Raw genomic sequence first — 25,621 nt, 5'->3', positions numbered from 1 at the left:
TTAGAAGTCAATGGTTTTCGTGAGGTTCCTTGCAATTAGAAATCTCCGAGCTCAAGTTTTTTGTTCCTTGGCGACTAGATGAAGACAGAGCTGTGAATATAGTGGCGAGCAGATGTAAACAAAGAGCATGTTAATTTTATACTGTGTGCAAGAGTGATATTCTTGGTTACTTACCGTTACTTGTTGGTGTTATTGCAGTGTGTATGTGTGTTGTGTCAGTGAGACGATTGGAATGCCAGATGCAAGGTTCACGTTAGAACAAAGAATTCTTATGTATGACACTTACATGAAAACAGACTCGTGTCGAGACGTGTGTAGGCAATTTGTACTGAAATTCCCAGGCGTTTCACCTCCACATAGAGATACGGTTCGACATCTTGTCCTTAAATTACGAGAAACTGGATCGTTAAATTTTAAAACACCTAAGCAAATACGACGGATTCTAACCGAAGCAAAACTCGATGAAATTGGTGCAACGTTAGAACGTTCTCCAAACAAACCTCTATGCCGTGTTTCACAGGAGATGGGCGTGTCAAAATCATTAGCACATACAGCCACTAAGCTACTAAAATTAAAACCTACTCTTATAACACAGGTTAGTGCTCGTTTTGCAATATTTATATAAATGTCTGCATATGTCCATAAAAATAAGCGGGCATTACAGGCCTCAAATGTCGGCATCTCTATCAGCGCTGCCCGCCACGCTTCTCCCGATTTCTCGGCTGAAGATCGAAACGAACGCGCGGTATATGGTTGTATATTATCATCTACTATAAGAGTTTTGCTGGTACTGACAATTTTGCAATAGGCCTGTAGTTACATATGTAGGCCTTATCAGCAACAGCTTTGGGAATCTGACAGATTTCAGTTGAGTTTTCCACATTGCTGGAAATCTCCAAGTTCTAATAGTGTCGTGAGCAAGATTAATTTTGGAAATTTCAAGGTAGTTTTCGTAAGCTTTACTGATATCCCATTTTAATTAAGTTCTTAAAGTTTTGTACTTAATTTCATGATATATTACATTCCCCATTCTTTGCTTCTACTTTTTTGTGATGTTTTGTGTGTTTTCAGGTTTCTAATAATTTCCCGCAAGAACCAACATGGGTAAGATTTTTTTTTTTACACAAGAGCGTGTGCATGGAATGCATTCATTAAAGACAGTTTTAATTATTTCATAGAATTTATCAACAGCAATATCTAAATTTTCGCATTCTTTTAGCTGATCTAAGTCAGCTAAATCAAGTTTCTGATACACATTAAGAAAATCTGCTCTCTTGAATTTATATTAGTTTCATGTTTGCATTTAAAGGTTTTAGTTTAGGCACAGTTTGCATTAAAGTTATTCCTTGAGCAGGATGATTTTTACCTTCATTTGCTAGTGACTTTTGATAAAATATTTTAGTATTTTCGATATTTGTTAAAACTAGGTCAAGCATTCTACTATTGGAGTTCTGGATGGAATTTTTGCTATTCAGGTCATTGAATTCAAGAAGTGTTTCAGTTCGCGACAGTGTTGGAATTTTTAATTTCAAGGATATTGAAATCACCGACAATGACCAATGGGCTCCCCAGAGGACAATGTGCAGTTGCATGCGCATATGTAACAATCACAAGCAGGTTCTGTTCTAAATTTTACAATTAGAGTATCACCGTTAGTTTTATAACCTTTGATACAGGGCTACAAGACGTACTGATTCACAGATTTAGTCCTGACTCTTTTCGAACTACAGTTGTAATGAGAAAATGCCCCCCTTTTTTTTGTTAACTCACATTTAGCCATGTTCTTTATTATAATAATAACTAATATGCATCATTTAATTTATAAATATATATTTTTTTCAAACACAGAATTATTATGAATGTTAAATTGTACCCGTAAAAGAAAATTTAAAACCTTGTTAATTTGTGCAATGCAGAACTATTCGAATACCTCATAATTGAATGTAATCAATAAGATTACATTACGTGCAACACATTTGTTTGTAAGAGACTGTTGCTCATTGCTGTGCCTTGGGTGGAGTGTTATCGGTGAGTTGAATTTTTTCCTGTTACTTTGCACCATAATTATTGCAACTCTACAATTGTATGTTTATCTTTAGCTGTAATACTGAGCATCCATTTCAATGCGAGGCCGAGAGGGGGGCACTAGTGATGCAGACATTTTCGACCAGTAACGTCACACTTAAGTTTACTCTCAAAAGCCATTTGCTTCGCTCTGAATCGTTTGGAGGTTTCAAATGTGCAACACTGTATCAAGATTACTTTGCAAACTAAACTGTTAAAAGTCTATGGTTTTCGTGAGCATTGCTGGCAATATGAAAGCTCAGAGCTTGATTTGTTCTTTCCTTCACAACTACAGGTGCCCTGGACAGAGCTGCAAATGGAGTGAGAAACAGACCTTGAACCATGAGTGTGTTGATTTCATACTGCAAGAGTGTTTCTTGGATATTTGCTCTTTGTGCAGTGTGTGTGTGTGTTGTGTGTAAGTGTGGTGATTGAAATGCCAGCCACAAAATTCACGTTACAAGAAAATTTTTATGTATGACATTTACGTGAAAACAGACGTGTGTAGGCAATTTGACAAATTGACGGGCAGTTCACCTCCAGGTAGAGAGACTGTTAAGACATCTTGTCCATAAATTACAAGAAATTTAATCGTTAAATTTTAGAACCCCTAAGCAAAAGCTGCTGACTTTTGCATGTGAATCAAAATTTCATCACACGCTGCCAGGAATTTGTGAATGTAGATGGACATCACTTTGAACAGCTAGTTTTGCAATATTAATATGCATATCTGCATGCTAAAGATATGTCCATAAAAATAAGCGGGATGTTACTGGTCGAAAATGTCTGCATCTCCACTTGCACCGCCAGCCACACTTATCCAGAACTCTCAGCCTTGCAAGGAAATGGGCACAGTATTATCACATCATTGGTGGTCACATCTAATACTCCAAGACCATTTCTGACAATTGTGGCACTGCACGTTACGATGCCAAGGCATCTGGGTTTGAATCCATCTGGGCATTGGTGTTTTCTGCGAGTGTGATCCTCCATTAATTACATCATGTCATCGAAGTGATAAAAAAAACTTGGAAAAGAGCAACACAAAATAACATAATTTAATCAACCTCAAAGCATTTCAGATGTCTGTTCTTTGATCTAGCACCTTAAAAAATTAGGTACAGGCCATATTGCAACATACAAAATAAAACACGAATGTAAGACTAACATATGAAATCATCTTGTTCATTACTAACAGAATTTAAATCTTCCTCGATAAAAGTAAAAACTTAGTGACAAAATGCAATTGGATTTGGATTGATAAAAGTTGAAAATTTTCAAGTCTATGGAAACAAATTCACACAGAATTCACGAATCATTCCCGGAATTACGAACTATGGGTGAGTAGCCACCCTGCATCTATACCAAGATCCAAAGACCTACACAGAAGGCAAAGTAGAGCCTTTGAACTGATACTTTTGATCTAAATTCTGAAATCATATTGTAATTATTATTTTGATATTGGTTCTTGCTCCTCATGGCAACAATAATAATGTATAGTACCTAGCAATGTAAGGCTCTGTGCACTTTTGGTGTTAGAAACTCCGGAAAAAGTGAAGTCATATGCCACCGTAAAGCAATAAAAAATCACTACCCAAATAAAATATGTACCATTATTATGTAATGCAACACTGGTTATGCAAACTTTTCACTAGAATACCAATATTCTCATGCACATTACTTTGGATTGCAATATTACTTCCACTAATCAAAGTTTATCCACTCACCTGAAGTTCGCAGATATGACCAACTCCAAGCTTCATAATGTCTGCTATATGATCTGTAATCTGTTGGAACAACAGGACTCAGTTCTTTAGATTTTCCTCTGTATCCGAACCAACACAATTTCTTACAGAATGAGGTGATCCTCTTATCGAACTATGTTTACAGAATGTGCAGAATTCACAAAATTAGCTGAAGCACTAGTTTCAATACCAGTAGTGTCATCTGCATTAATGAGAGTTTATACAGTTTCTTCTTCTGTTTGCCGTAGGTGTCAACTTTTTGTTTGTGCCAACAGGCTGGAAATTATCATCTAACCAAAACATGCCCCCCTCTTCCTCTTCCCTTTCTTCAGGTGAATGTACTTTTTACATAAATTCCTTGGCAGTCATCCTGATTATACAATTTATGTTTCTTTCTCTTATGCATAGTCACACTGTGATGAGATTTCACCCTCATAGTGTGGACCAAATTTGAGATTCCTTTTTATATCTCTTCACTAAGTGTTTCTTTCTAATTGAGCTTCAAGAAGCATATGCTTGATTAATGGCTCATTTAGTGATTTGTCTTCATTCTTTTTATGGCTTTTCTGTGAAATGGAAATATCATCAGCACTCACATCTTCTTGTCCCAAGCATCATCTTTCCGAGATGTCATGCTGTTTATTCTTTTATTTTTAGATCTTGCATGAACATTTTCATTTGTTGCCTCATGCTTATTTGATCCTTTACCTTCCTCATGCTTTTTCACTTCCACAAGCACCCTCGGTGCTTTCTGAAGTCTGGCATTTTCCCAAATTCCTCTCCAATTTTCAATAAGGGACTCACCCTTTCTCTGCCTCTTTATTATCCAGAGCAAACATCTTGTTCATCTCCATTACACTATGTTTCTGTTCTCAAACAAATAATTTTTTGTCAGGTGCCAGATTGCAGGAAAATGTGAAAATGCCAAACTACAGAAAGCAGTAAGGGTGAAGATGTGGAAGTGAGAAAGCCTGAGGAAAGTATAACGTAAGCACAAAGCGACTAATGAAAATATTCATGCAAGTTCTAAACATTCAAGAGTAAACTAAATGCCTTTTCGGAAAGATGGTGCTCAGCAACAAGAAGATGATGTGAGTGCTGACGGGAGGTTTCATTTCACCTTAGCACATTAAGAATTTCCCTGCATCAGGTTTTTCTTGCCATATCAATAGACAGTTTCTGAAAACATCTGAAAAGAAAAATACAAGATATTAGAATCACCATACTAACTCTCGCATGTATATTTTACAGTACAAATTATCTTCCACTCTTTCAATGACAAATATATTACTTTTTGAAAAAAAAATAATAACTAAATGATACTCTATAAATAGAAAAAGAACCAACTCTGTTCTACAACACTGCCTTTCTTATTTTTCCTTAAATGAAAGGTTAATTGTTCTGCATAAAGTAGCCAACTGGCCACTGTAGGACCATTATAAAATTCAAGTTTAATTCCCAGTTTTCAAGGTGAAATTTCCAAAATTCAAAGTTACAAGAAAATGTTATCACTGTTTCAACCTTGCGTATTACTGGCTCTCACCACACCCTGCTCCCCCCACCACACACACAAATACAGTATATTAATAATATAAAGTGTCTTGGTGATTCCAATGTATCCAAAAATTCTGATTCAATTCCATAAAATGGAATATATATATAAGTATTTAATCTAAGGCCTAGAGTTTACATTTGCCATTTCATATACTCACTCGAAATACATCTACAAAAAGTCACAAATGTTGCGGAATATACAAATCTACAAAAAATTGTTATTTATACAAGAATTTCAAACTCTAATTTACCCAATTAAAATTCACAATCTCAATAAACGTCCTTCTGTCTGATTGTTTTATAAAGGGCACCAACAAAGTAAACCGATTGAGAGAATTCAGTTTTTATTTTCCACACAGCTATCTTTTCATTCCTTCCTTCATAAAAATAGAAGGTAAACTGTGAAATACTTGCCTCAGGGAATTTATAAATTAATATAAACTCAATTTGATTTGTATTAATAAAAGTTGCATTTTTTCAATTCTACGGAGAAAAATCGAGTAGAATTCATGCATAATTCCCAGAGTCAAAAATCCATGTATAATTCCCGGAATTCACCCTGTGTAGTCTTTATCTGAGAAGTTCATACCAATTCATATCTTAAATTGTAATTATAAAAAAGAAATAATATTGTGGTTTTAAAAATTACAGTGAAGAATTGTCCCTCCGGAATATATAGACAGGCCCTATACCATTGTTAGTTCCAGATCTGGCTACAGCCACTGAGCATTTAGTTATTGGACATATAGTACAGTTGTATACACCTTCTTTTTACCTATTCACATAATAATAATACAGTATTAAGTAATCTAAGCATTATGAATAGACCAATAAATTATGTTAACGTTTTAATTTAATGTATAACATTCAATCAAAAATCTGGCCATTTTCCCAACAACAGTACATGCATTTATAAGTAATCTTGAGCTCTAACCCTTCTTCTAAACTCCTCAGTCTACACTTCATGCAATGTTCGTATGCAGTTGACTGCACCTTCGTTGGTGTATTATGTACGGATTATTTAGTTTTGCATTCAGTATGATTGACATTGAGGAGCAGCATCCTATGTGCGGTACAATAGCAGGTGGAAGTGATGGTGGTGTAGGTGACTGGCAAACAGACAATAAAAACAAAGTAAGGTAAATATTGGAAACTTTTAATAGTTTTTTCAGAAATCTTGCATCTAATGAAGAAGCAAGGCAGAACAGCAACTTTGCACAAGTACAAAAACTGACTGCGGAGGCTTGTGGGATTTCTGAAAAGTCTGTACAACATATCAGCAGTAGAGTTGGAAGTGGTCTGGAAAAAAAAAGGCTTTTTGAAGAAAAACTTTTTTCGCTCTTTTTGCTTGGGCTTTTTTTTTTTTACTTTTTTCACAAAGTTTCTAAAAGCAATGAAAATACTGGAAAATACACTCATTTCAAAATATAAAATACAAATTAAAATATGAAATTCGTAGCTATAGATAGTGTTTTCAGAAAAGCTGGCTTTTTTGAATGGGAGGTTCTTTCAGTGTTATCTTCATATTTAGGTACGCTTATTGATTCTATGTAGTATAAACATATTCACATAAGTAGAGTAGTTTTGTAAGCGTTTTTAATAGAACCTAATACTATGATTTACTATGTTACGATTTTTTATATTTGAATTTGTTATACGGATATATACATGAAGCAAAAAAAGTTTTCCTTTTGAAAATCTAGTATGAAATCTCTTTACATTAAATTTTCTGTTCAGTAAAATATGTATATTTGTGTTCTGGCTTTCCAGTACATAATGTATACTTTGGTTAAATGGCAACTAGTGATGTATTTTGTCTGCTTGTTGCGAAAATCTCAACCTTTGTCAGACCACAGCCCAGTAATTTTATTTTTAACAAGTCAGTATCCCGATCCCAACAATTTCACTCAATTACATTTCTGGTCTTTAAAGTTTATATTGAAATTAATGTGCACCCTTAATTAATATTAATATGCACCGTGGGGTTAAATAATTGAAATCTAATGTTATGGGCCTTCCCAAAGGTGCAGTGGTATCGTCGTCACCTTGTAATCAAGGGGTCCTTTGTTTGATACCCAGTAGAGGCACAAGTGGTTCAAATCCAACTTTAAACTGTAGGTACAGTCCTGATTAGCCTTATTGTGCATAAAGTGGACTTAGAACACAATCAAATCTAATTTTATATTTGACAGCAAGTATATCAACTATTGCATATCATAGTTCAGTTTATGAAATTAATTTAAATTAGTCTTCAACCGCTGGGTGCAATGGAACTTTTCTGGTGTGACGGTTGAACAACAATGGCACTAACACTGAAGCAGAAGCAAATAACACTGGCCGCAAATAGGAAAAATATATCCTACTTAAGGAATCTGGATGGGAAACTAGATCCTGCAACACACAACAGAGGACAGCTGCTCTGTGCTTATCTTGCCGTCTTCGTAATCACGCCACCTGGAGTATGATGCAACTCTGTTACATAAGAAGGTAACCAAGGCAGTACAATTTGAATTCACTGCCAGTTGAAATCTAGCAGCGGCGAGTTCAAATTGCCTTCGGGGCAATATTGTGTGGTATCATGGTGTTCTTGCCTCAGCATACACGATTACCAGTGAATATGTATTATGTACTCGTAAGCAAAGTCAAAGGACAAACAGATATGAATTTTTGACTAGGGTACGTGCCTTGTAAAAAGCACAATTTTACAAAGGCAAAATTTGGGAATTCGGCAAATGGATTCTTCTCGAACGATTTAAACGGACTGCAGATTTTTCAATGGAAGTATCTACAATGAATCCAGTGAATTTCAGTGTTAAATAACACAGGTACGAAACTATATTCTTGTATTTGTATGCCCAAAAAATTTTGAAAAGTGCTGTTTCCTCTCTCCCAAGATTTTGCATGTTGAGATAAAGTGTGCTTGTAAAAGGAGCAGAACAGTTCTCATTCAATATTGTAGCTGTGATCACCAAGTTTAACTCATAAAAAAATTGTAACGTTAGAATCAACATTTTTGATTGGCCCTGAAAATCTGTCAAAATTATGCTCATATATAAATGTTATTTTCTTCATTGCATAATTTCAGTCTACAAACAAGAATAATGAAACCGTGAGAGCACGTTGTCATTACATTGATTCTTACTGTGATAAATGTGAAAGATTGAAATCTTCGCAAATAGTTACCTTGAATAATCGCAACGACTGACTTTTGATTGAACACAAAAAAGTTATTTGATCGCATTATAACGACCCCTTTAGATAAAGAACCTTCCTTGAGCACCTAATGCCACGCATGTTTCAAGGATATTCTTAATTTGTTAAGAAATAGAAAGCATATCTGTTTTATACTAACGTTAATGCATTTGTTAGGAAATTTCATGATACAATCATGATGTTTAAATGAATCAAGTATTGAACGCTTGTAAGATAAATTGAATTTGGAATTTTTGCTGTGCAAAAATTACGATTTTAGTACATTTAATAGATTTGTACGGTTAGTTCTATAATTGCTAAATTGTGTGCATCCAAAGAAAGCACTTTGATATTTTTGTAGTTTGCAATAAGTAACGAATGTAGTTACATCAGTGCTATATGTTTATATACCTTTCGATATTTTCTTGTAAGTTACAGTAAAGAAAACTCAAAGCTTTGTTACAAGTGAAAATTTGAAGGAACAAATATTGCAAAAAACGTTTATCGCATAGTATTGATGATTTGAAATTTGCTTATGCAACTGTTCTACGAATACTAAGAAAGCTTGTTAATTGAATCTTGAATAAAACTACTGTTGTTGAAATTGAATATAGTCGTACAATCATTTGACCTTAGTACAAAATAACAATTGAATGTGGAATTCCTGTGACTACTTGTAGTTAGTGGTTGAGGTAGAATAAGTAGTGTATATTCTTACTGTTGTGTGTATACACAAATTGGAAGATTTTTGGCATTGCATCTTTTCTTACAGCCTGATTATGTATTACTAAGAAGATACACTAGTGACACTGACTTATTATTGCTCCTCCTACCCGCAAAATGTTGAAATTTGTCTATAGATACTGTATAGTAATATTGACGTGCATTGGTTATGGGCCCTTGTACAAAAATTATTGAAGTTCTTAAAAGAGCTCATGAGGCACTGTGAACAACACGGCAATAGCCTCACAGCTTAGCAATTTTATATGTTCTGAGTTTTTTCGTGAATTATGTACATCCAGACCTCTCATTGTAATTTGTAGCAGCTTCCCTTTTCTTTAGTTCACCACGCAAATTGAACATTACATATTCCACAACCCTTATTGAAGTAATTGTGTTCGGCCTTTTGGTGAAAGTAAAGTTGGCAAATGAAAGTCACCTGCTAGAAACAACTTTCTACATAGTCTGGAGGGAGTAATATTTGTGTATATATAATGCCCTGTTTTTGTATCTTGTTACTTTTGTACTTGATACAGAGTCTGAAGAAGACCTTGCTAGAAGGTTGAAACGTTACATTTTAGTTTATGTTTTTAATAAAATAAATTACTGCCTTGGTCAGCATATTTAGTTTTTTCTAACTTCAGTGTTGCCAAAGCTCAAAATATAAATAGTGACCCTCGTATGCTGTTTCATCTGCATCTCAGATTGTAACTAGGGGGCTCTGAAATGATTTGAAAATAAAGCAATTCATTCACCTGTATTTGCAAAGCTTGGGCACGAGATAAAAATAAACACACAGTTGCAGTTCTTCGCCCAAAGAGGCAAGCTGGTTTATTTATAACAATAATAGAATTAACAATTTCATCAGGGCTATTTCACTGAAAAATGACTTACTGAATGAAACCGCAACATTAGCATGTCTACTTTCTTTTTCTGGTTACCTTTATGATTATAGACATTAATTAATTCTTAATTTTTATTAATTAATTAATTATTTCTTCATTTTTACACAAGAAACTACTTACAGAAATGAGTTTCTATTAAGGTTCGTAACGTTCATCATGGTATTTTCTTTCATCGTGGAATCTCATTTTACCAGGAAATCATGTATTTTGCAGGTGAAATATCTCACCGACGCACAATTGCCACTGCTTTCCCACATGAACCGGATGCTCCATACATCTGAAGGCATAACCCCCTGTCAGTGTTTCCAACCACAATTTTTAAACTATGCTTTCCTAAACTAACCTTATTGGAAATGGTTCGTGGGGCTTTCAGTCAGCTACCCGAGCATAATGTGCAATTTGCACATGTGACAAAAACGATAGTAGGTATTTTTTTGGTGAATAAGGTTGGAAACCCTGCATACCAACAACGGTAGTCAACGTGTTCACGCTATATTGTGTGTTAGGGAAGTGAAAAAAGGAATATAAACTACTCTATGTAAAAACGTTTTGTGTTTTCATGTAAAAAGCATTATGGCACCTTGAACTATGTTCTGCACTACACGATTCGTAAGTACGAACCATAGAAAACACAAAATATCAGATTTTAATGTGTCTCCGATATAACGAACTGTCACCGAAGTATGAATTATTGTTTTGAGGAAAAGGAGCATAGGTACTTATCCAATAAGGTCCGAACACCTCTCACTCTTTTATTTCCTTAATTTTAGCATTAGTACTTACCCAGTCTGCATTGCGGAAGATTATTTAAGGTGAAGTTATGCTTTTTTCTATAAAATAGAGTCAACTTTTCATATTACGAGTCATTATTTGTTTTCCTTGTTATGCTTGGGTAACAGACAATATGGCGTGCACTAGTCATGGATCATCGCACGTCGTGCTTGTGTTTTGTTGATTTGGAGTGTGTATGCAGTGTTTCAACCTTCCTAACTGAAAAATACCTACTTTCATGTTCATTATGTCATCATAAACCATTGACGGATAGCCATTCACGATAACCCCATGAACCATTGACTAATAGCTCCAAAAGCTATTCACGATAGCCCCACGGACCATTTCCGGCAAGGTTAGGTTAGGTTAGCACAGTTAAAAATGATAAAAATTTTAAAAAAAATCTTTAAAAAAAAAACAGTTGGAAACTGCCGGGACTGCGTGACTTTCGACACTCGCACCATCTGCATGTACATAATGGAAACAACAGCCTAATGTTACACAAGATGCAAGTTCCTTACGTAACAACTGATTATTTATTGTTACCTCGAAGAACTCGACAATAATACAGAAAGTGATTTCAGTAAGTAGTTTCTCCTGTAAATTTGAAGAAATCTGTTCGGGCGATATCAGATAGTTCCGGAGCACATACACGTGAGAAACAATTTATATCACTTTTGTTCTTGGATTGTTATAAGTCAGATGAGTTGATTATGTATTAAAGAAACAGTACGTGCACAATTTAGTGTTAACATTTTGCACATGAAGCCTATCTTATTTTACGTCGCTCCATGTCGCATATGTGTAAAACATGTTCTACATGCAAGTTACACATATGTACAAAAAGAATTGTTTTTGTCTTTCAAAAATACCAATAATAATGGAGTAAATATAATTATTACCATCATTATTGGCATGCTTATGCTACGGGTACTCCTCTCTCAGTAAAGCTATCTACAATTGTTCTTTATATTCTCGTGACTAGTACTTCTGTTCATTCGAATACTTAATATTCTGGCCAAGCACGCAAAAATAAAGACACCAAAATTATGAAGAACTGAATTACTTGGTTCATTTACTACGTACGTTCATTCGATTAGTTCCATAATGTTCAAACAGCGGAATTTCATGCAACAAGGTAGAATTTTAGTTCTAATCCATTTTGTCACTTAGGTCCTTGGTAAAAGTCTTCTTTTCTCCTGTTCGAAGAAATATTGGGCCCGATGGATCACGATGCAATTTTCTTCTTTCGTACTTGTGGTAGCAACGTGCACGGACTGGGGATCACTGGGTCAACCAAGTTTCCGAATCGCCTGCTACAACGACTGGTTCCGAGGCAAAATATTCCGCTCGTTAAATTACGTCGCTATTTGGATCGTACAATGTTACTATATTTTTCGTCGCACATACAATTTTCGCAGACAGGGTACTTATTGCTGCACTAATTCTAATATCTTGCAGTATAGATGAATAACCAAGGTACTCGAACTGGACGAAGAGAGAACACTTCTTTTTTTCTAAGAGAATGGGATTTTCAAGGGATTTTGACTTCTTAGGGCCGGTTGCACCATCTCCACTTAAACCGCTAGTTAACAAAGTGGTGGATAACGACAGGCGGGAGATTTAGGCGGCTGTGGGTTGCACCAAGCATTTTTATCCTCGGCCTTGTAAGGTGGAACTTTCTCCTGCTTGCCTCACGATCTGGCAACAGAAACCGGAGAAAGTCGTAGTAGGTAGCAGTTTCGATTGTGTTTTGTCTCCGTCTGCGAGGAAAAAAGGAATCTTACGATTGGTGTACAGGCTTTATAAGATTATTATTTCATATTGACCATGACTGAAAAGAAAAGGAGGTCCACAAATTATACAACACAGGAAACTGAGTTATTGGTCAGTTTGGTCCAAGAGAGGAAGTCTATACTGGAAAATAAAAAAAACGGACGCCGTATCGTGGAGAGACAAAGAAGATGCGTGGAAAGTAATAGCAGATGAGTTTAATAGCAGGAGCGGGAATTATCCTCGAGAAGCCAAACTTCTCAGAAAGAAATATGAAAATATGAAGAAAGACGTGCGAAAGATAGTGGCAGAACAACGGGCGGAAGTGATGAAGACCGGAGGTGGGAAAGGAAAGGAGATAAAAGTTATCTCCGGCATTACAGCGAGTGTATCAACTCGTTGCATTGTCAGTCGATGGAATGACAAGTATTTTCGACAGTGACAGCAGCACACCCAGTTCAGGTAGGTACTATTTACATTCGTCTAACATAGAAATTCATCATTGGCCCAAGTTCCTCTTGTTTAATTGCGATTTCATAATGCTACGAATGCAATTTTTACATGGTTCGATTTCGATGTACGTCTTATGACACATACTGCGGAGTTTTAGCGATTACTTATGGTTTTGTTCAAAATATGCTTTTGTGGTTAAGTTAGGCAGGTTAGTTTTGGTTCCCTTAGCATTAAAATAAAGGGTAACGGTTCCGATAGTTTCATGATTTCTCCAGCACAAAGAATAATTATCGTAGAATTTTGGAAATCATTGTCACAAAATTTGAACCTTTCTTAAAGTAATGAGTACTGTTTGTACTCGAAAAAAGTTATTTATGTTGAAAAAAACAACTTGAAAATTACCTTACGCACTTCTCATGGACAAGATATTGTCTGTCGACAAGCGACAGTAAATATCGTAGAAGCGTGGGAATGAATGTAGAAGCAAATCTGAACCTTAGTAGAATTCATTTAGGGACTTTATTTTAATGCTAATGGAACCAAACGTAATCTGCCTAACCTAACCACGAAAGCATATATTGAACAAAACTTTACGCAATCGCTAAAACTTCGCAGTATGTGTTAACAGACGTACATCAAAATCTAACCATGTAAAAATTACATTCATAGCTTGATGAAATCACAATAAAACAAAAGGAACTTGGGCCAAATAAGGTCCTTAATGCTTTCTACTAAGGTTTCAGTTTACTTCTATATTCATTCCCATGCTTCTACAATATTTACTGTCACTTGTTGCTGAGAATATCTTGTCCATGAGAAGTGTGTAAGGTTATTTTGAATTTTTTTTTTTCAACATAAACAACTTTTTTTCGGGTCCAAACAGTGCTTATTACTTTAAGGAAGGTTCAAATTTCGTGTTACAATGATTTCCAAAATTATACGATAATTAGTATTTTGTACTAGAAGAAATCATAAAACAAACAGAACCGGTACGGGTGTCGGAATGGAAACCGTTCATTTTCGCAAACTTTTTGGTACTTGTTTACAATCCTTCGGACAGATTTCGTACATAGCCCCACGAACCATTTCCGGTAAGGTTAGGTTAGGTAGGGCCACACATAGGTTACAATAGTTAAAAATTGGTTTCGAAAAAATATTCGTAGCCCCACACACCATTCTCGCATAGCCCCACAGGTGTCCGAAGGATAGTAAACATTTACCAACTTTTTTGTTTCACAAGCAAATATATATATTCCTGATACTACCACGACACCAAATTTAAACTATTTTTGCCTATCCGAAACTAACCTAACCATACGTCAATGGTTCGCAATTATTTTGCAATTTCTAGATCCTGATACTACCATGACACCAAATTTTAACAATGTTTGCGTAACCTAACTGAAACTAACCTAATCACACGTCAATGGTTCGTGGGGCTTATTATGGCATGTAAAAATGGATCTGACAAAGTTCCTCAAATGCAACAAGGAAGTGCATCATTACAACACGAGGAATAACTCCAATCTTGCAGTTCCAATACACAACACAACACTATTTGAAAAAGGTCCAAAATCCACATACAACAAGTTACCAGATCACATAGAAACTATTGAACCAATAGCCAAATTCAAAAAGAAATTAAGAAATCATCTGTTGTACCATTGCTTTTACTCAGTGAGTGAATTTCTGAACGTCTAAGCCATCAAATCACTTATGGGTTGATGTATTGGAGGTTCATGGATCCATACAAGAGTGCTGGATCCAATCTCACATGTTCTACCTGTTATATCATATTACATGAGAGACATATTATCTCTGAATATTTAATATTTTAATCCATTACTGAATAGTATACTTATATTGTAACTTTAACATGTCTTACTGGAGACAGTATAACTAATAAGAGTACACACCTCCAAGCTTAAAACTGTAATAGGCTAAGGTATAATTTTATTGTATATTACATTATTATATTTCATTGTATTATTAGTATATTGTAATGTTTGACTGACATGTCCAATATCACAGCATGAAAATGCAAATGTGATTCATGGATGAAATAAATCTAATCTAATCATATAAAAATTTCATGATGGGTGAGCATTTGTATTTCTCACATCCTCATAAGTGATGGTATGCATGTCTAAAAATTAAACTATTTATATTACAATTGAATAATGTATCACTCTAAAACTAGAATATCAAAGTTAATTGTGGAAGTGAAAATAGCATTCTTTCTTTCTTTATTCTAGGCCAAATAATCATTAATGCAAACACAGAGAATGATAGTGGAGATGAAAGCTACATTGTATGTGAAGTAAGTACTTTTTGTATCCTTTAGTAATTGTATTAGCTGTGCGATACCACTATTCTAGAGAGATTGATCTATCTGTTTACAAGGCAACAAGCATTGTGCGGGACAGTTTACTCACTGTACCGCTTTGAGAATTATATTGAATGTCTTTTCAATCTACAGATTTCGATGTTTTGCTTAATATAAAATTAATTCCAGCATTAGGAAAAATCAAATAACTGAGATATTTGATCTCAAAGCATATCCCGCATACCTAAAAACCTGCAATTTCGGAGTATGTTCTCCACTTTTTGTTAGTAAAAACGGTTTGTATGCACACTAAAATAGCGAAAGAACGTGTCAGAAATAACTGTCTATACCAAACCTAGCAATCCTAACCACTAACTAACTAACTCTCTAGCCTTCTTAAACCCGAAGGTTCATGGCTGCAGCAACACAGGCCTTCCATCTTTCCCTATCTTGAGCAAGTTCTATATACTCTTTTCCATCCCTGCCGATTTCCCTTAGGTCCATCTCAACGTTGTCCCTCCATCTTCGTCTTGGCCTTCCTACAGGTCTCTTACCATCAGGTTTCCCAACAAGAATCCTGTAAACTCCTCTCTCCTCTCCCATTCGTGCCACATGGCCTGCCCACCTAAGTCTTCTTGATTTAATTATTCTAATAATATCTGGACATGAATACAAATTATGTAGTTCTAAATTATGTAACCTTCTCCACTCACCTGTCTCCTCATCCCTTTTAGGTCCAAAGATTTTCCTAAGGATCTTATTTTCAAATACTCTCAATTTATGTTCCTCTTTCAATGTAAGGGACCAAGTTTCACATCCATATAATACTACAGGCAAAATTACTGTTTTGTATATTTTAACTTTTAGTTTCTTAGATATTAAACGAGAAGACAAAAGTTTATGAAGAGAGAAGTAACATGCATTTCCTGAATTAAGCCTACTTTTTATTTCCTCTTTAATATATTTTTCATTTGTTAATATTACTCCTAAGTATTTGAATTTGGAAACTGGTTCAAACGAGTTATTATCAATAATTAGATTTTGATTATTACCTAACACTTGGTTTCGGCCTGTAAGCATATATTTAGTTTTCTCTTTGTTAACTTCCAAACCTATCTCTTTAGCAGTTTTGAAAAATATTTTAGCATTATTCTTAATTGTATTCACATCATCCCCCAGTAAGTCTACATCATCTGCATATGCTAACAACTGAGTCACACCATTTAATTTTAGTCCTTCTTTAGTTTCCTTTTCCTTCCTAACAGCATATTCTAAGGCAAAATTAAAGAGCAATGGAGATAATGCATCTCCTTGTTTTAACCCATCATGAATAGTAAATTTGTCAGACATATTAATACCCACACGAATTTTACTTTCTGTTTCACTGGTGCATATTTTTATCACACTAACAAGCTTCTTAGGTATTCCAAACTCTACTAATATATTATATAGTTTATCTCTTTTGACCGAATCATATGCTTTTTTGAAATCAATGAATAGCTGATGGACATTTTGATTATATTCCCACTTTTTTTCAAGTGTCTGTCTGATGTGAAAAATTTGATCGGAAGTTGATCTGTTACGTTTAAATCCACATTGATAATCACCTATAATTTCATTAGCATATGGAGTTAGTCTTGTTAAAAGAATGTTAGATAATATTTTATATGTTGTTGAGAGTAGAGAAATTCCACGGTAATTATTGCAGTTCATTTTATCACCTTTTTTAAACACAGGAACAATTATGGATTCTTTCCACTGTTGAGGGATTTCTTCTTTATTCCATATTAAACAAATTAATTTATGAATTTGACATATTAATGAATTTCCACCATATTTAATTAACTCAGCTGGTATTAAATCAATGCCAGGTGCTCTGTTATTCTTTAGCCTCTTAATAGCATCTTTAACTTCAGTCAAGTTAGGTTCTGGAACTAAAGGTTCTGCTGTGTGTACTTCATTCACTTCTGATTTATCTCCTACATGGACATTTAAAAGGTCATTAAAGTAGTTCTTCCATCTATTTAGAATATCGCTTGGGTCAGCTAGAAAATCACAGTCTTTATCTTTTATCAAGTTTACTTTAGGTTGCCACCCCTTTCTAAACTCATTTACACCTTTATATAAATCTCTGATATTTTTATTTTTGCTGTTTGTTTCAATTTCGTTAATTTTGCTTTTCAAGTAATCTCTTTTTTTACTTCTAAATGTGTGGTTAACTTCTCGCTTTATTCTATTATAATTGTTTAGATTTGTGTCATCAGAGTTATTTAACCACCTAAGTCTAGCCTGATTTCTTATTTCTATTAGATTATGACATTCATTATCAAACCATGGCTTACTTTTTCTCGGTTTATGGTATCCTATACTTTCTTTAGCTGCTGATTCTATTGCATTACGTATGTGCTCCAAATTCTTATTTACGTCTGTTTCATTTATATTTGCATCATCATTTAAATCCTGCAAAACATCAAATCTATTTGACAGTTTAATTTGGTAATCTTTCTTAATTCTTTCATCAGTAAACTTTCCTGTATCAAATTTTAGAACTTTTAGATTTTGTTGCTTATGATTTATCACTGAGAGTCTTTCTCTTAATTTAGCAATTACTAAATAATGGTCACTGGCACAGTCAGCACCTCTATTTGTACGAACGTCAATTATACTAGTATGCCTTCTCTTATCAATGAGAATATGATCTATCTGATTATGAGTTTTACCATCTGGAGAAGACCAGGTATATTTATGGATATCTTTATGTTTAAAAGTGGTACTTTTCACAATTAAATTCTTTGAGGTTGCAAAAGTAATTAATCTTATACCATTATCATTACTTAATTCATGAAGACTTTCTTTACCAATCGTGGGTTTAAATGTCTCTTCTTTGCCAATCTGTGCATTACAGTCACCTAACAGAATTTTCATATCATACTGAGAAAATTTATCAAAGACCTGTTCTAACTCTGTATAAAAATCATCTTTAGTATTATCATCTTTATCTTCCGTTGGTGCATGTATGTTTATTAAAATAATTTTACACCACCTACCCTGTAAAACTGCATATGATATCCTATCATTAATAAATTCTACTGTTTTAAAAGCCGAGATAATTCTATTATTTATAAAAAAGCCTGTTCCAAAATTATGATTTTCAGTACCACCATAGAAAAAAGTATAATTTTTAGTTTTACAATCCTAACCTAATCACACAAAATTACAGTTGCTGGTGTGGAATGTCATTTCAGGTTCTGTATTCACTTGTGTCAAGCCTTCGGGCTGTTCTGCTTCACAGTAAAGTAACATGTTAAGGCAACAGATGTACTCCACTTCAAATATCAAATTTCCATGAGCTAAAATCACTGAAAATGTTCACGAACAACTAAATCTTAAAGAAACATGCAAGATATTTCACTTTCTCTAGGGGTTACAGAGGGTCAAGGGTACCCATTGTGCTAACAAGTAATCCCCAATATTTACCACCTATCATGTGTAGTTTCATAAACAAGAATAGATGTAGAAACTGTACAAATTCAGGTAGTGATCACATTGTTTACAAAACAGTATTAAGTACAAATGTAGCACAGGTTTTGTTTTGCATGATTTTCATTGCTTCCCATGGTACCCTTGCCCCTCTGTACCCACAAAAAAAAGTGAACAATTTTGTATGACTTTTGTAAACTTTTTCTGTTTTCCCCACACAGAGATGTGTAAGGTGAAGTAAAGTAACTCTTGGTTCCTTAGCTACTGTGGCACAATAACAGAAGTCAATAAATATTTGGTATTTTACATTAAAAAACTTTATAAAATAAAGTAAATCAAACACGGACTGAAATTTACAAAACCAAAGTAAAAGTGAATCTATTGTTAAGTGTTGGATGCAGAAATATATAAAGTAATGTAAAATGTATAGTGTTCCCCTGTGCCTTGCAACACACCGTGAAGGCATATAAGGAATGAAGTAAATGCAATATTTTTAGTTATTTTTATTTTTCCTGTGACATATCGTTAAACTTTTTCAAGCTTACACCTGAATAAAAATACAACCTTACATGGCTAGTCACTCTACATTACCCATGTAAGTTTGTGTGGGTGTATTTTGGCATGAACTTCAAAATGTTCTGGTAAACCAGAACAAAACATTGCAGGAAAGATAAAAACCATTAAAAATAATTGCATTATATTATTTAACATTCACAAAAAGTGGTGGTGCAAATCATTAAGAACATAGGAGCACTAGATTTATTGGTGCTTAAAATGGGTAGGAGTGGTAAATTTGGTAACAATACCATAACTTTTTTTTTCTATTTAAGTGCACATACATTCTGCTTTTGTGACTGAAATTGGCAAAAGTACTCCAAAATAGGATTTTTATTTATTCCGGTCATACTTTGTGATAAAATATCTTATTTGTGCCCGGAAACACATTTTATATTACGTAAACCATCAAACTCTTTCAATTAAATAGGAATTTGATATAATTGAGGAACTACAGTCAGTCAACTGCTACCGTGTAACAAACCAATTTAGAAGTGTCCGATATGAATATGCATGTAAGCATAATTTAGTTCTAGTTCTGACGGTACATTGTGTTTATCAATCTTTGTCTCTTGGTTACAGACTGAAATAAATGACATTACTTCAGTAGATGTATGCCAACCTGATTGGTCTTCTTGGACACCGACAAATTTAAAATTGCCTGTGAGCAAAGAGCTCATGGTAACCACACCGGTTTCACCTCAGTCTTCTAACTCTGGCAGTGCTGGAGAGAGTTCTTCAGGTAGGTACCAACACTGATGTATTTGCACTTTTACATCACTTTTAAATACCATTTAAGCTGTACCAATATTTTGTGTGTTACAGACACATTATCCATGTTGATTTTATGAACACTGGTGTGCTATACAGGGGTTTTCCGGGCTGATAATACAAACTTTCATGGATGATGGAGAAGGGCACATGTATCAATTTGAGATTAGGAACCCTAGTCCGGAAACGACTTAGTCGAAAGTTATAAGTGAAAATTGGTGTATGAAAATGTAAAGATTTTATTACCTGCACAAGTTTTACAAGCTGCTACATTCACAACAGTTGTTCAAAGTGGCATCCCGCAGCTTCGCTTTGAACTTTGAACAACTATTGTGAATGTAGCAGCTTGTGAAACTTCTATTAAAAGTATTACATCTTCATACACCGATTTTCGCTTATAACTTTCGACTAAGTCGTTTCCGGACCAGGGTTCCTTATCTCAAATTGATACATGTGCCCTTTTCCACCATCCCTGAAAATTTGTATCATCAGCCCGGAAACACCCTGCATAAATTGAAATTAATGTTGTTATTCACAGTAGACCTCCACTTTAGTGTGGGGAAACAGATCTTTTCCATGCAGTATTCACACCATGTGTAGGTCTTCTATTGATCTCATAGATATGTAATGATAACACTATGAAATAGAGAAAACTTCAAATGTTGAGTTTCCTCTTGTTTTCATAATGTTGAAAAGAGAACTGTTTCACTCTTATGTGACGTTCGTAGTTATGCAAGTGTTAAATCATAGAAAAATGAGTCTGCAGTGATAGTTCTTGGAGCATAGCTTTCCAATAACAGGAGTTTGGAAAACTCCAAACCTCAATCAAAATGTCAGATTGAGAAATTACAAAATTAATGGCATTTATTAAGAACAACTAATTCACTCTAACAACATATTTAGTCTTTTTGGCCAATTCTGTATTGGCAGGGACATTGCAAAATTTGTCCTGGAAAATGTGGAAAATTCAAGGAATTTAATTTCTACTTGTCTGTAGCCACCTTGTGTGCACACATATTGCATCACGAAATGTCTGAAATCAAATCCATATTCATGAAACTACATCACCTTTTGATGTAAGCAGCTGAAACTGTAGTTTCTTATTACCAATGAACGAGAAAAATTAAGTTCTTAAATCAATGAAGTTATGAATGACTAGTATTATATTCAATGCCAATTAAGTAAATATTTATTTTCAGAGGTGGTATGGAAATTCAGTTTGTTCACAAGTGAACCAAATCACAATGCTGGACTTTAAGGCAAATTGAACCCCAGGACATCTGTGGCTGGAAGGACACTATCCTGAGGTGCAGCAGCCATGTTATCAACCAAATAATGGTACTGAACTGGAGCATCCATATGTAGTACATATAAGCAGAGCTTGAAACACGTGCATAAGTTAGCAGTGTGTCTTATTTGGCAATTACATTAATTACTTGCAAGGTTTGGACTCCCCCCATTTTGGGGGGTAGTCATTTTCTGTTTGAAATGGACAAATATGTGAAACCTTGACTTTACACTTTGCTATATTGAGACCATGAAGAATGAATGTATAATGTAAAATCGGGGTTCCACCGCATGTATGCTAACAGTACTGGGCAATATAGATATATCAGTGAACTTACCAACACACAAACAACGACCTGTAACTTACCATTTTGTCATTTTTGTACTTGAAAGGTGGAATTAACATATCTAAACCTGCATTTGCCAGGTATCACCTGGTTACATTCATTAATTAACAATATGAATTGGAAGACATGAATTTGAATAATGTTGGTTATCGCTAATTCATTACTTCTTATAAATAGTTATCACTGGAATACACTTGAAATAATGCAGGCATTTATGTATGTGGTTATTGATTTATATCAAAAAATGAAAATACAAGGAAAATATGTCATTTGGTTACTACATATAGGGTTTTAAACAACAAAAAACTTGCACTCACTGCACAGATAATCTAGGAGAAATTTGTTGGCCTTGATGTTCTCAAGTCAAGGCTTAATAATGTTCTACAGTGACACCCTGTAGATTTTATTCCAACATGTAATTTTATATACAGCCCTTCTTTTTGTCCAGAATTATTTATTCTTCTTCTTTTGTAGGAAACCGACCAAAATGTACTGGCATCAGCTCCAGGAAACAGCGGGCAGTTGAGACACCGAGTGCAGAAGCAAACAGGATGTACATAGATCTTATAAAAGTAAAACTGGCTAATGCGGAGGAGAAGAGCAATCGCGAAAAGAATGAACATGCCAAAAGGATGGAACTGCTACAACTGCAAATCGAAGAGAAGATTGTGGACATTGAGCTGAAGAAACAGCAGCTTCAGGGTTGATACTACCCATGTAACCTAAAAAACCTATATATATATATATATAATTTTCAATAGATAATAAAGGGCATTGAATTTTAAACTTTTTTTCTTTTTGAGGATTGTTACAAAGGAATGACCAGGTTCGAATATGATGTTAAACCCTCACGTACAGAACTTGTGAAAACCACCAGATTCCTTCAATAAAATGCATTACTTGCTGAGCAAGTTGCACATGTTACAAGAATAATTACATGTTTTGTAAAGACCTTCAAATTCTTCTTCTGACTTTTTGTAAACTGGTTTGTTTACAAGTTCAGCTAGCAAGTAACTTTTTAAAGATTGTCTTCGGTATCATTAGTAGAATATGTGATTAATGCCTAAACATGTGCCTTAGGGCTCGTTGCACCATTATTTTTTGTTAAGTGGAACTTTCTCCCATGCACTGTACAACTTGACAGCAGAGAATGGAGCATTATTACATATCGATATAAAATGTGGCAAATAATTGAGAAAGGTAATGAAAGTGGACTCCCCTGTCATGTCAAAGAAATTCGTTCTATTGCAATTGATAGCCTGTAAACTTTCGAAGTGTTTGGAATTTAAAATTATTTTCCACCTATTACCATTAGCAATCTAGAAAATAATATTAAAACAGAGTTTATCATCCTGAAATCCGAATTCAATTTCTTACAATCTGATTTGTTATTTGCCATTTGCTTTAAGTTTTATTCAATAGTAGCATAAATGAAACCATGTCGACAGATAAACAAAAAAAAAAAAAACATCCATGCCTTACTTACAGCAAGGTATGCTGTCACATTGTGTTGCTAATAAAACAATGCTCTGTTGATTGCGTTGAGTGAAATTTCAAATATGAAGAATTTGAAGGCCAAATCAACCCTACTACATGAAGTAGGAGTTGCAGGTGAGTGGTTAGTGTTAATGGATTCATGATCTGAATGGTATGTGCTTAAGGCCCCACAAGGAAGTTTTTTTTTTCACTTTCCAATTGAACTCCACGTACATTCAAACCAAAAACCATGACAAACATTTTTTTTTTTTCATTTTAAGTAACTATAAAGATCCTTGAATATACAGTGACTTTACGTTTTCCAGCGGACCAAGCTGGAAAAACTTCAAATGCAGAAAAATGTAAAATCAAGGAAAATTTTATAACATTGTACTATGTTTTTGGGACCATTAAGGTTGAATGTATAATTTGGAAACGTAAAGTCTATATATAATGCATGAGTTACATATTGTCTTTTTTCAATCAATGATCATATTACATCAAGTTGTCAATATCTTATATTTCTTATTATAACTAATTTCTACGTGTTAGGATATCATTAAAGCTCTACTGTGCAGAAACAAGGTACTCTTCAAGTGTCACTTGGAAATAAACTCGCAGAATTAAATGCAACATTTCAAACCAAAGTGACACAAGCTTCTCATGTACCTTGTACTGGACAGTTTGCTCAATAGCGTGCATCATGTTGCCTCAGACTGGCCACACATGTGCAGTGAAATATTTTAAGGAGATTTGAGTTGACTTCCGTGTGAAACTTCCGAGTCACATGCCACCTGTCCTTAGTTTGGAAGCTACCTTAGATGAAGCCTGCTGTCATATCAGCTGAAACTATGCACCACATGCCTAAGGAAGCTACCAGATGGGTGGCGAAATCTATCAAGATAAAATTTTGCACGGAAAAATGAAAAGTAAGCTTCTGTATATATTTAAATTGAGATTTTAATATCAGAATTATCCTGGGTGTTGGAATCAATATTTATTGTCTTTCAAAATGTTGTGTCAAAACTCTATGCTTATCAGGGGTGAAGTTTATTAGAAGTATATTTACGCCATTGTGTATTATTCACAAATAAAACTACACATTTTCAAATAATTTCCATTAACATTTTAACAATTTGTGATGGCTTGTATTAATTAGTAATGTGATATTTGATTCTCTATTTTCTTTTCTAAGACCTCATAATGAATAAATCTTGCTTACTAAGAAAAAGTCAACCCCTTGACCCCAGTTTTGACACATATAGTAAAAATTCAATTGGCATATTGCCATAAAGCTATTGTATCTAAAGATATCTGTTTGACATTTACACGGAATTAGGTAATTTGCTCTGATAAGCTTACTTTTCATTTTTCCACGGAAATTTTTCTCGCGATCAATTTCACCACCCGTCTGGTGGCTTTGTCAGGCATGTACATACATTCACTGTACACGCCTGACGAAGCCACCAGACGGGTGGCGAAATCGGTTGCGAGAAAAATGAAAAGTAATGTTGTCAGAATAAAACTAACAAATTTAACATTAACATCTGCATGTGATATGTGGATTTTTAGGCAAGATTTTTATAGTATTATCTGAAGCAGGAACTATATACACTATGCAAATAATATAGTGACATATCAATTCCACACACAACACTAGCTGTAAGTTGCGCTTATCATTTGTTACATTTATGTCTCGCTTCGTGGCTTAACAACTTTACTCATATTTGGGAAATGAGAGACATGGTAGTAAATTAACACAGAAACTAGTACTCACTTTTTCTGCAAAACTATTTTCTTGCAGCTCAATTAATTTCAGTGGCTGTTATGCAACAAGTTACAATGAGGATGGTGGCAATGGCCACTGAAATTAATTAAGGTAAAAAAACGGCAGAAAAAACAATCAGGCATCCTTGTTATAAAAAAATCAAGGCTATACAGTGTTATGATTTCCACCCTACTGCTTTCTGCAGCATGAGCACTGCCAGGAATTTTGGCAGGAGGGGGCAAACTTCGGGAAAAGCAGGTACATTTCATTTTGAAACACTAAACACAAAGCTAAATATATGAACATATTACAGGGTCCTTCGTTCAGCATTGAGCGCCTTGACGGCAGCGGCATGCTTAACATCGAAAGAAGCACTTGTGACAAACAGTCACAAAAGAACACTATACCTGTGAAACATGAATACCACTCACTCA

General features: G+C 34.6%; 1 protein-coding gene across 1 annotated transcript; it reads left to right on the top strand.

The window, feature by feature from the left end:
* Nucleotides 1-13,122: 13,122 nt before the first annotated feature.
* Nucleotides 13,123-22,660, top strand: LOC145999504 (uncharacterized). The gene is made up of 5 exons (XM_083136466.1): nt 13,123-13,186; nt 15,433-15,497; nt 20,121-20,280; nt 21,509-21,647; nt 22,418-22,660. Exons 1-4 carry the CDS (start codon nt 13,144-13,146, stop codon nt 21,565-21,567), a joined length of 327 nt encoding a protein of 108 aa, XP_082992592.1. The 5' UTR covers nt 13,123-13,143; the 3' UTR covers nt 21,568-21,647; nt 22,418-22,660.
* The last annotated feature ends 2,961 nt before the right edge of the window (nt 22,661-25,621 follow it).

Source organism: Lepisma saccharinum, chromosome 15 (assembly GCF_977018435.1).
Source record: "Lepisma saccharinum chromosome 15, izLepSacc3.1, whole genome shotgun sequence".
Classification (NCBI taxonomy): Eukaryota; Metazoa; Arthropoda; class Insecta; order Zygentoma; family Lepismatidae; genus Lepisma; species Lepisma saccharinum.
Note: the sequence above shows the minus strand (reverse complement) of the source record. Positions and strands in the feature narration are given on the sequence as shown.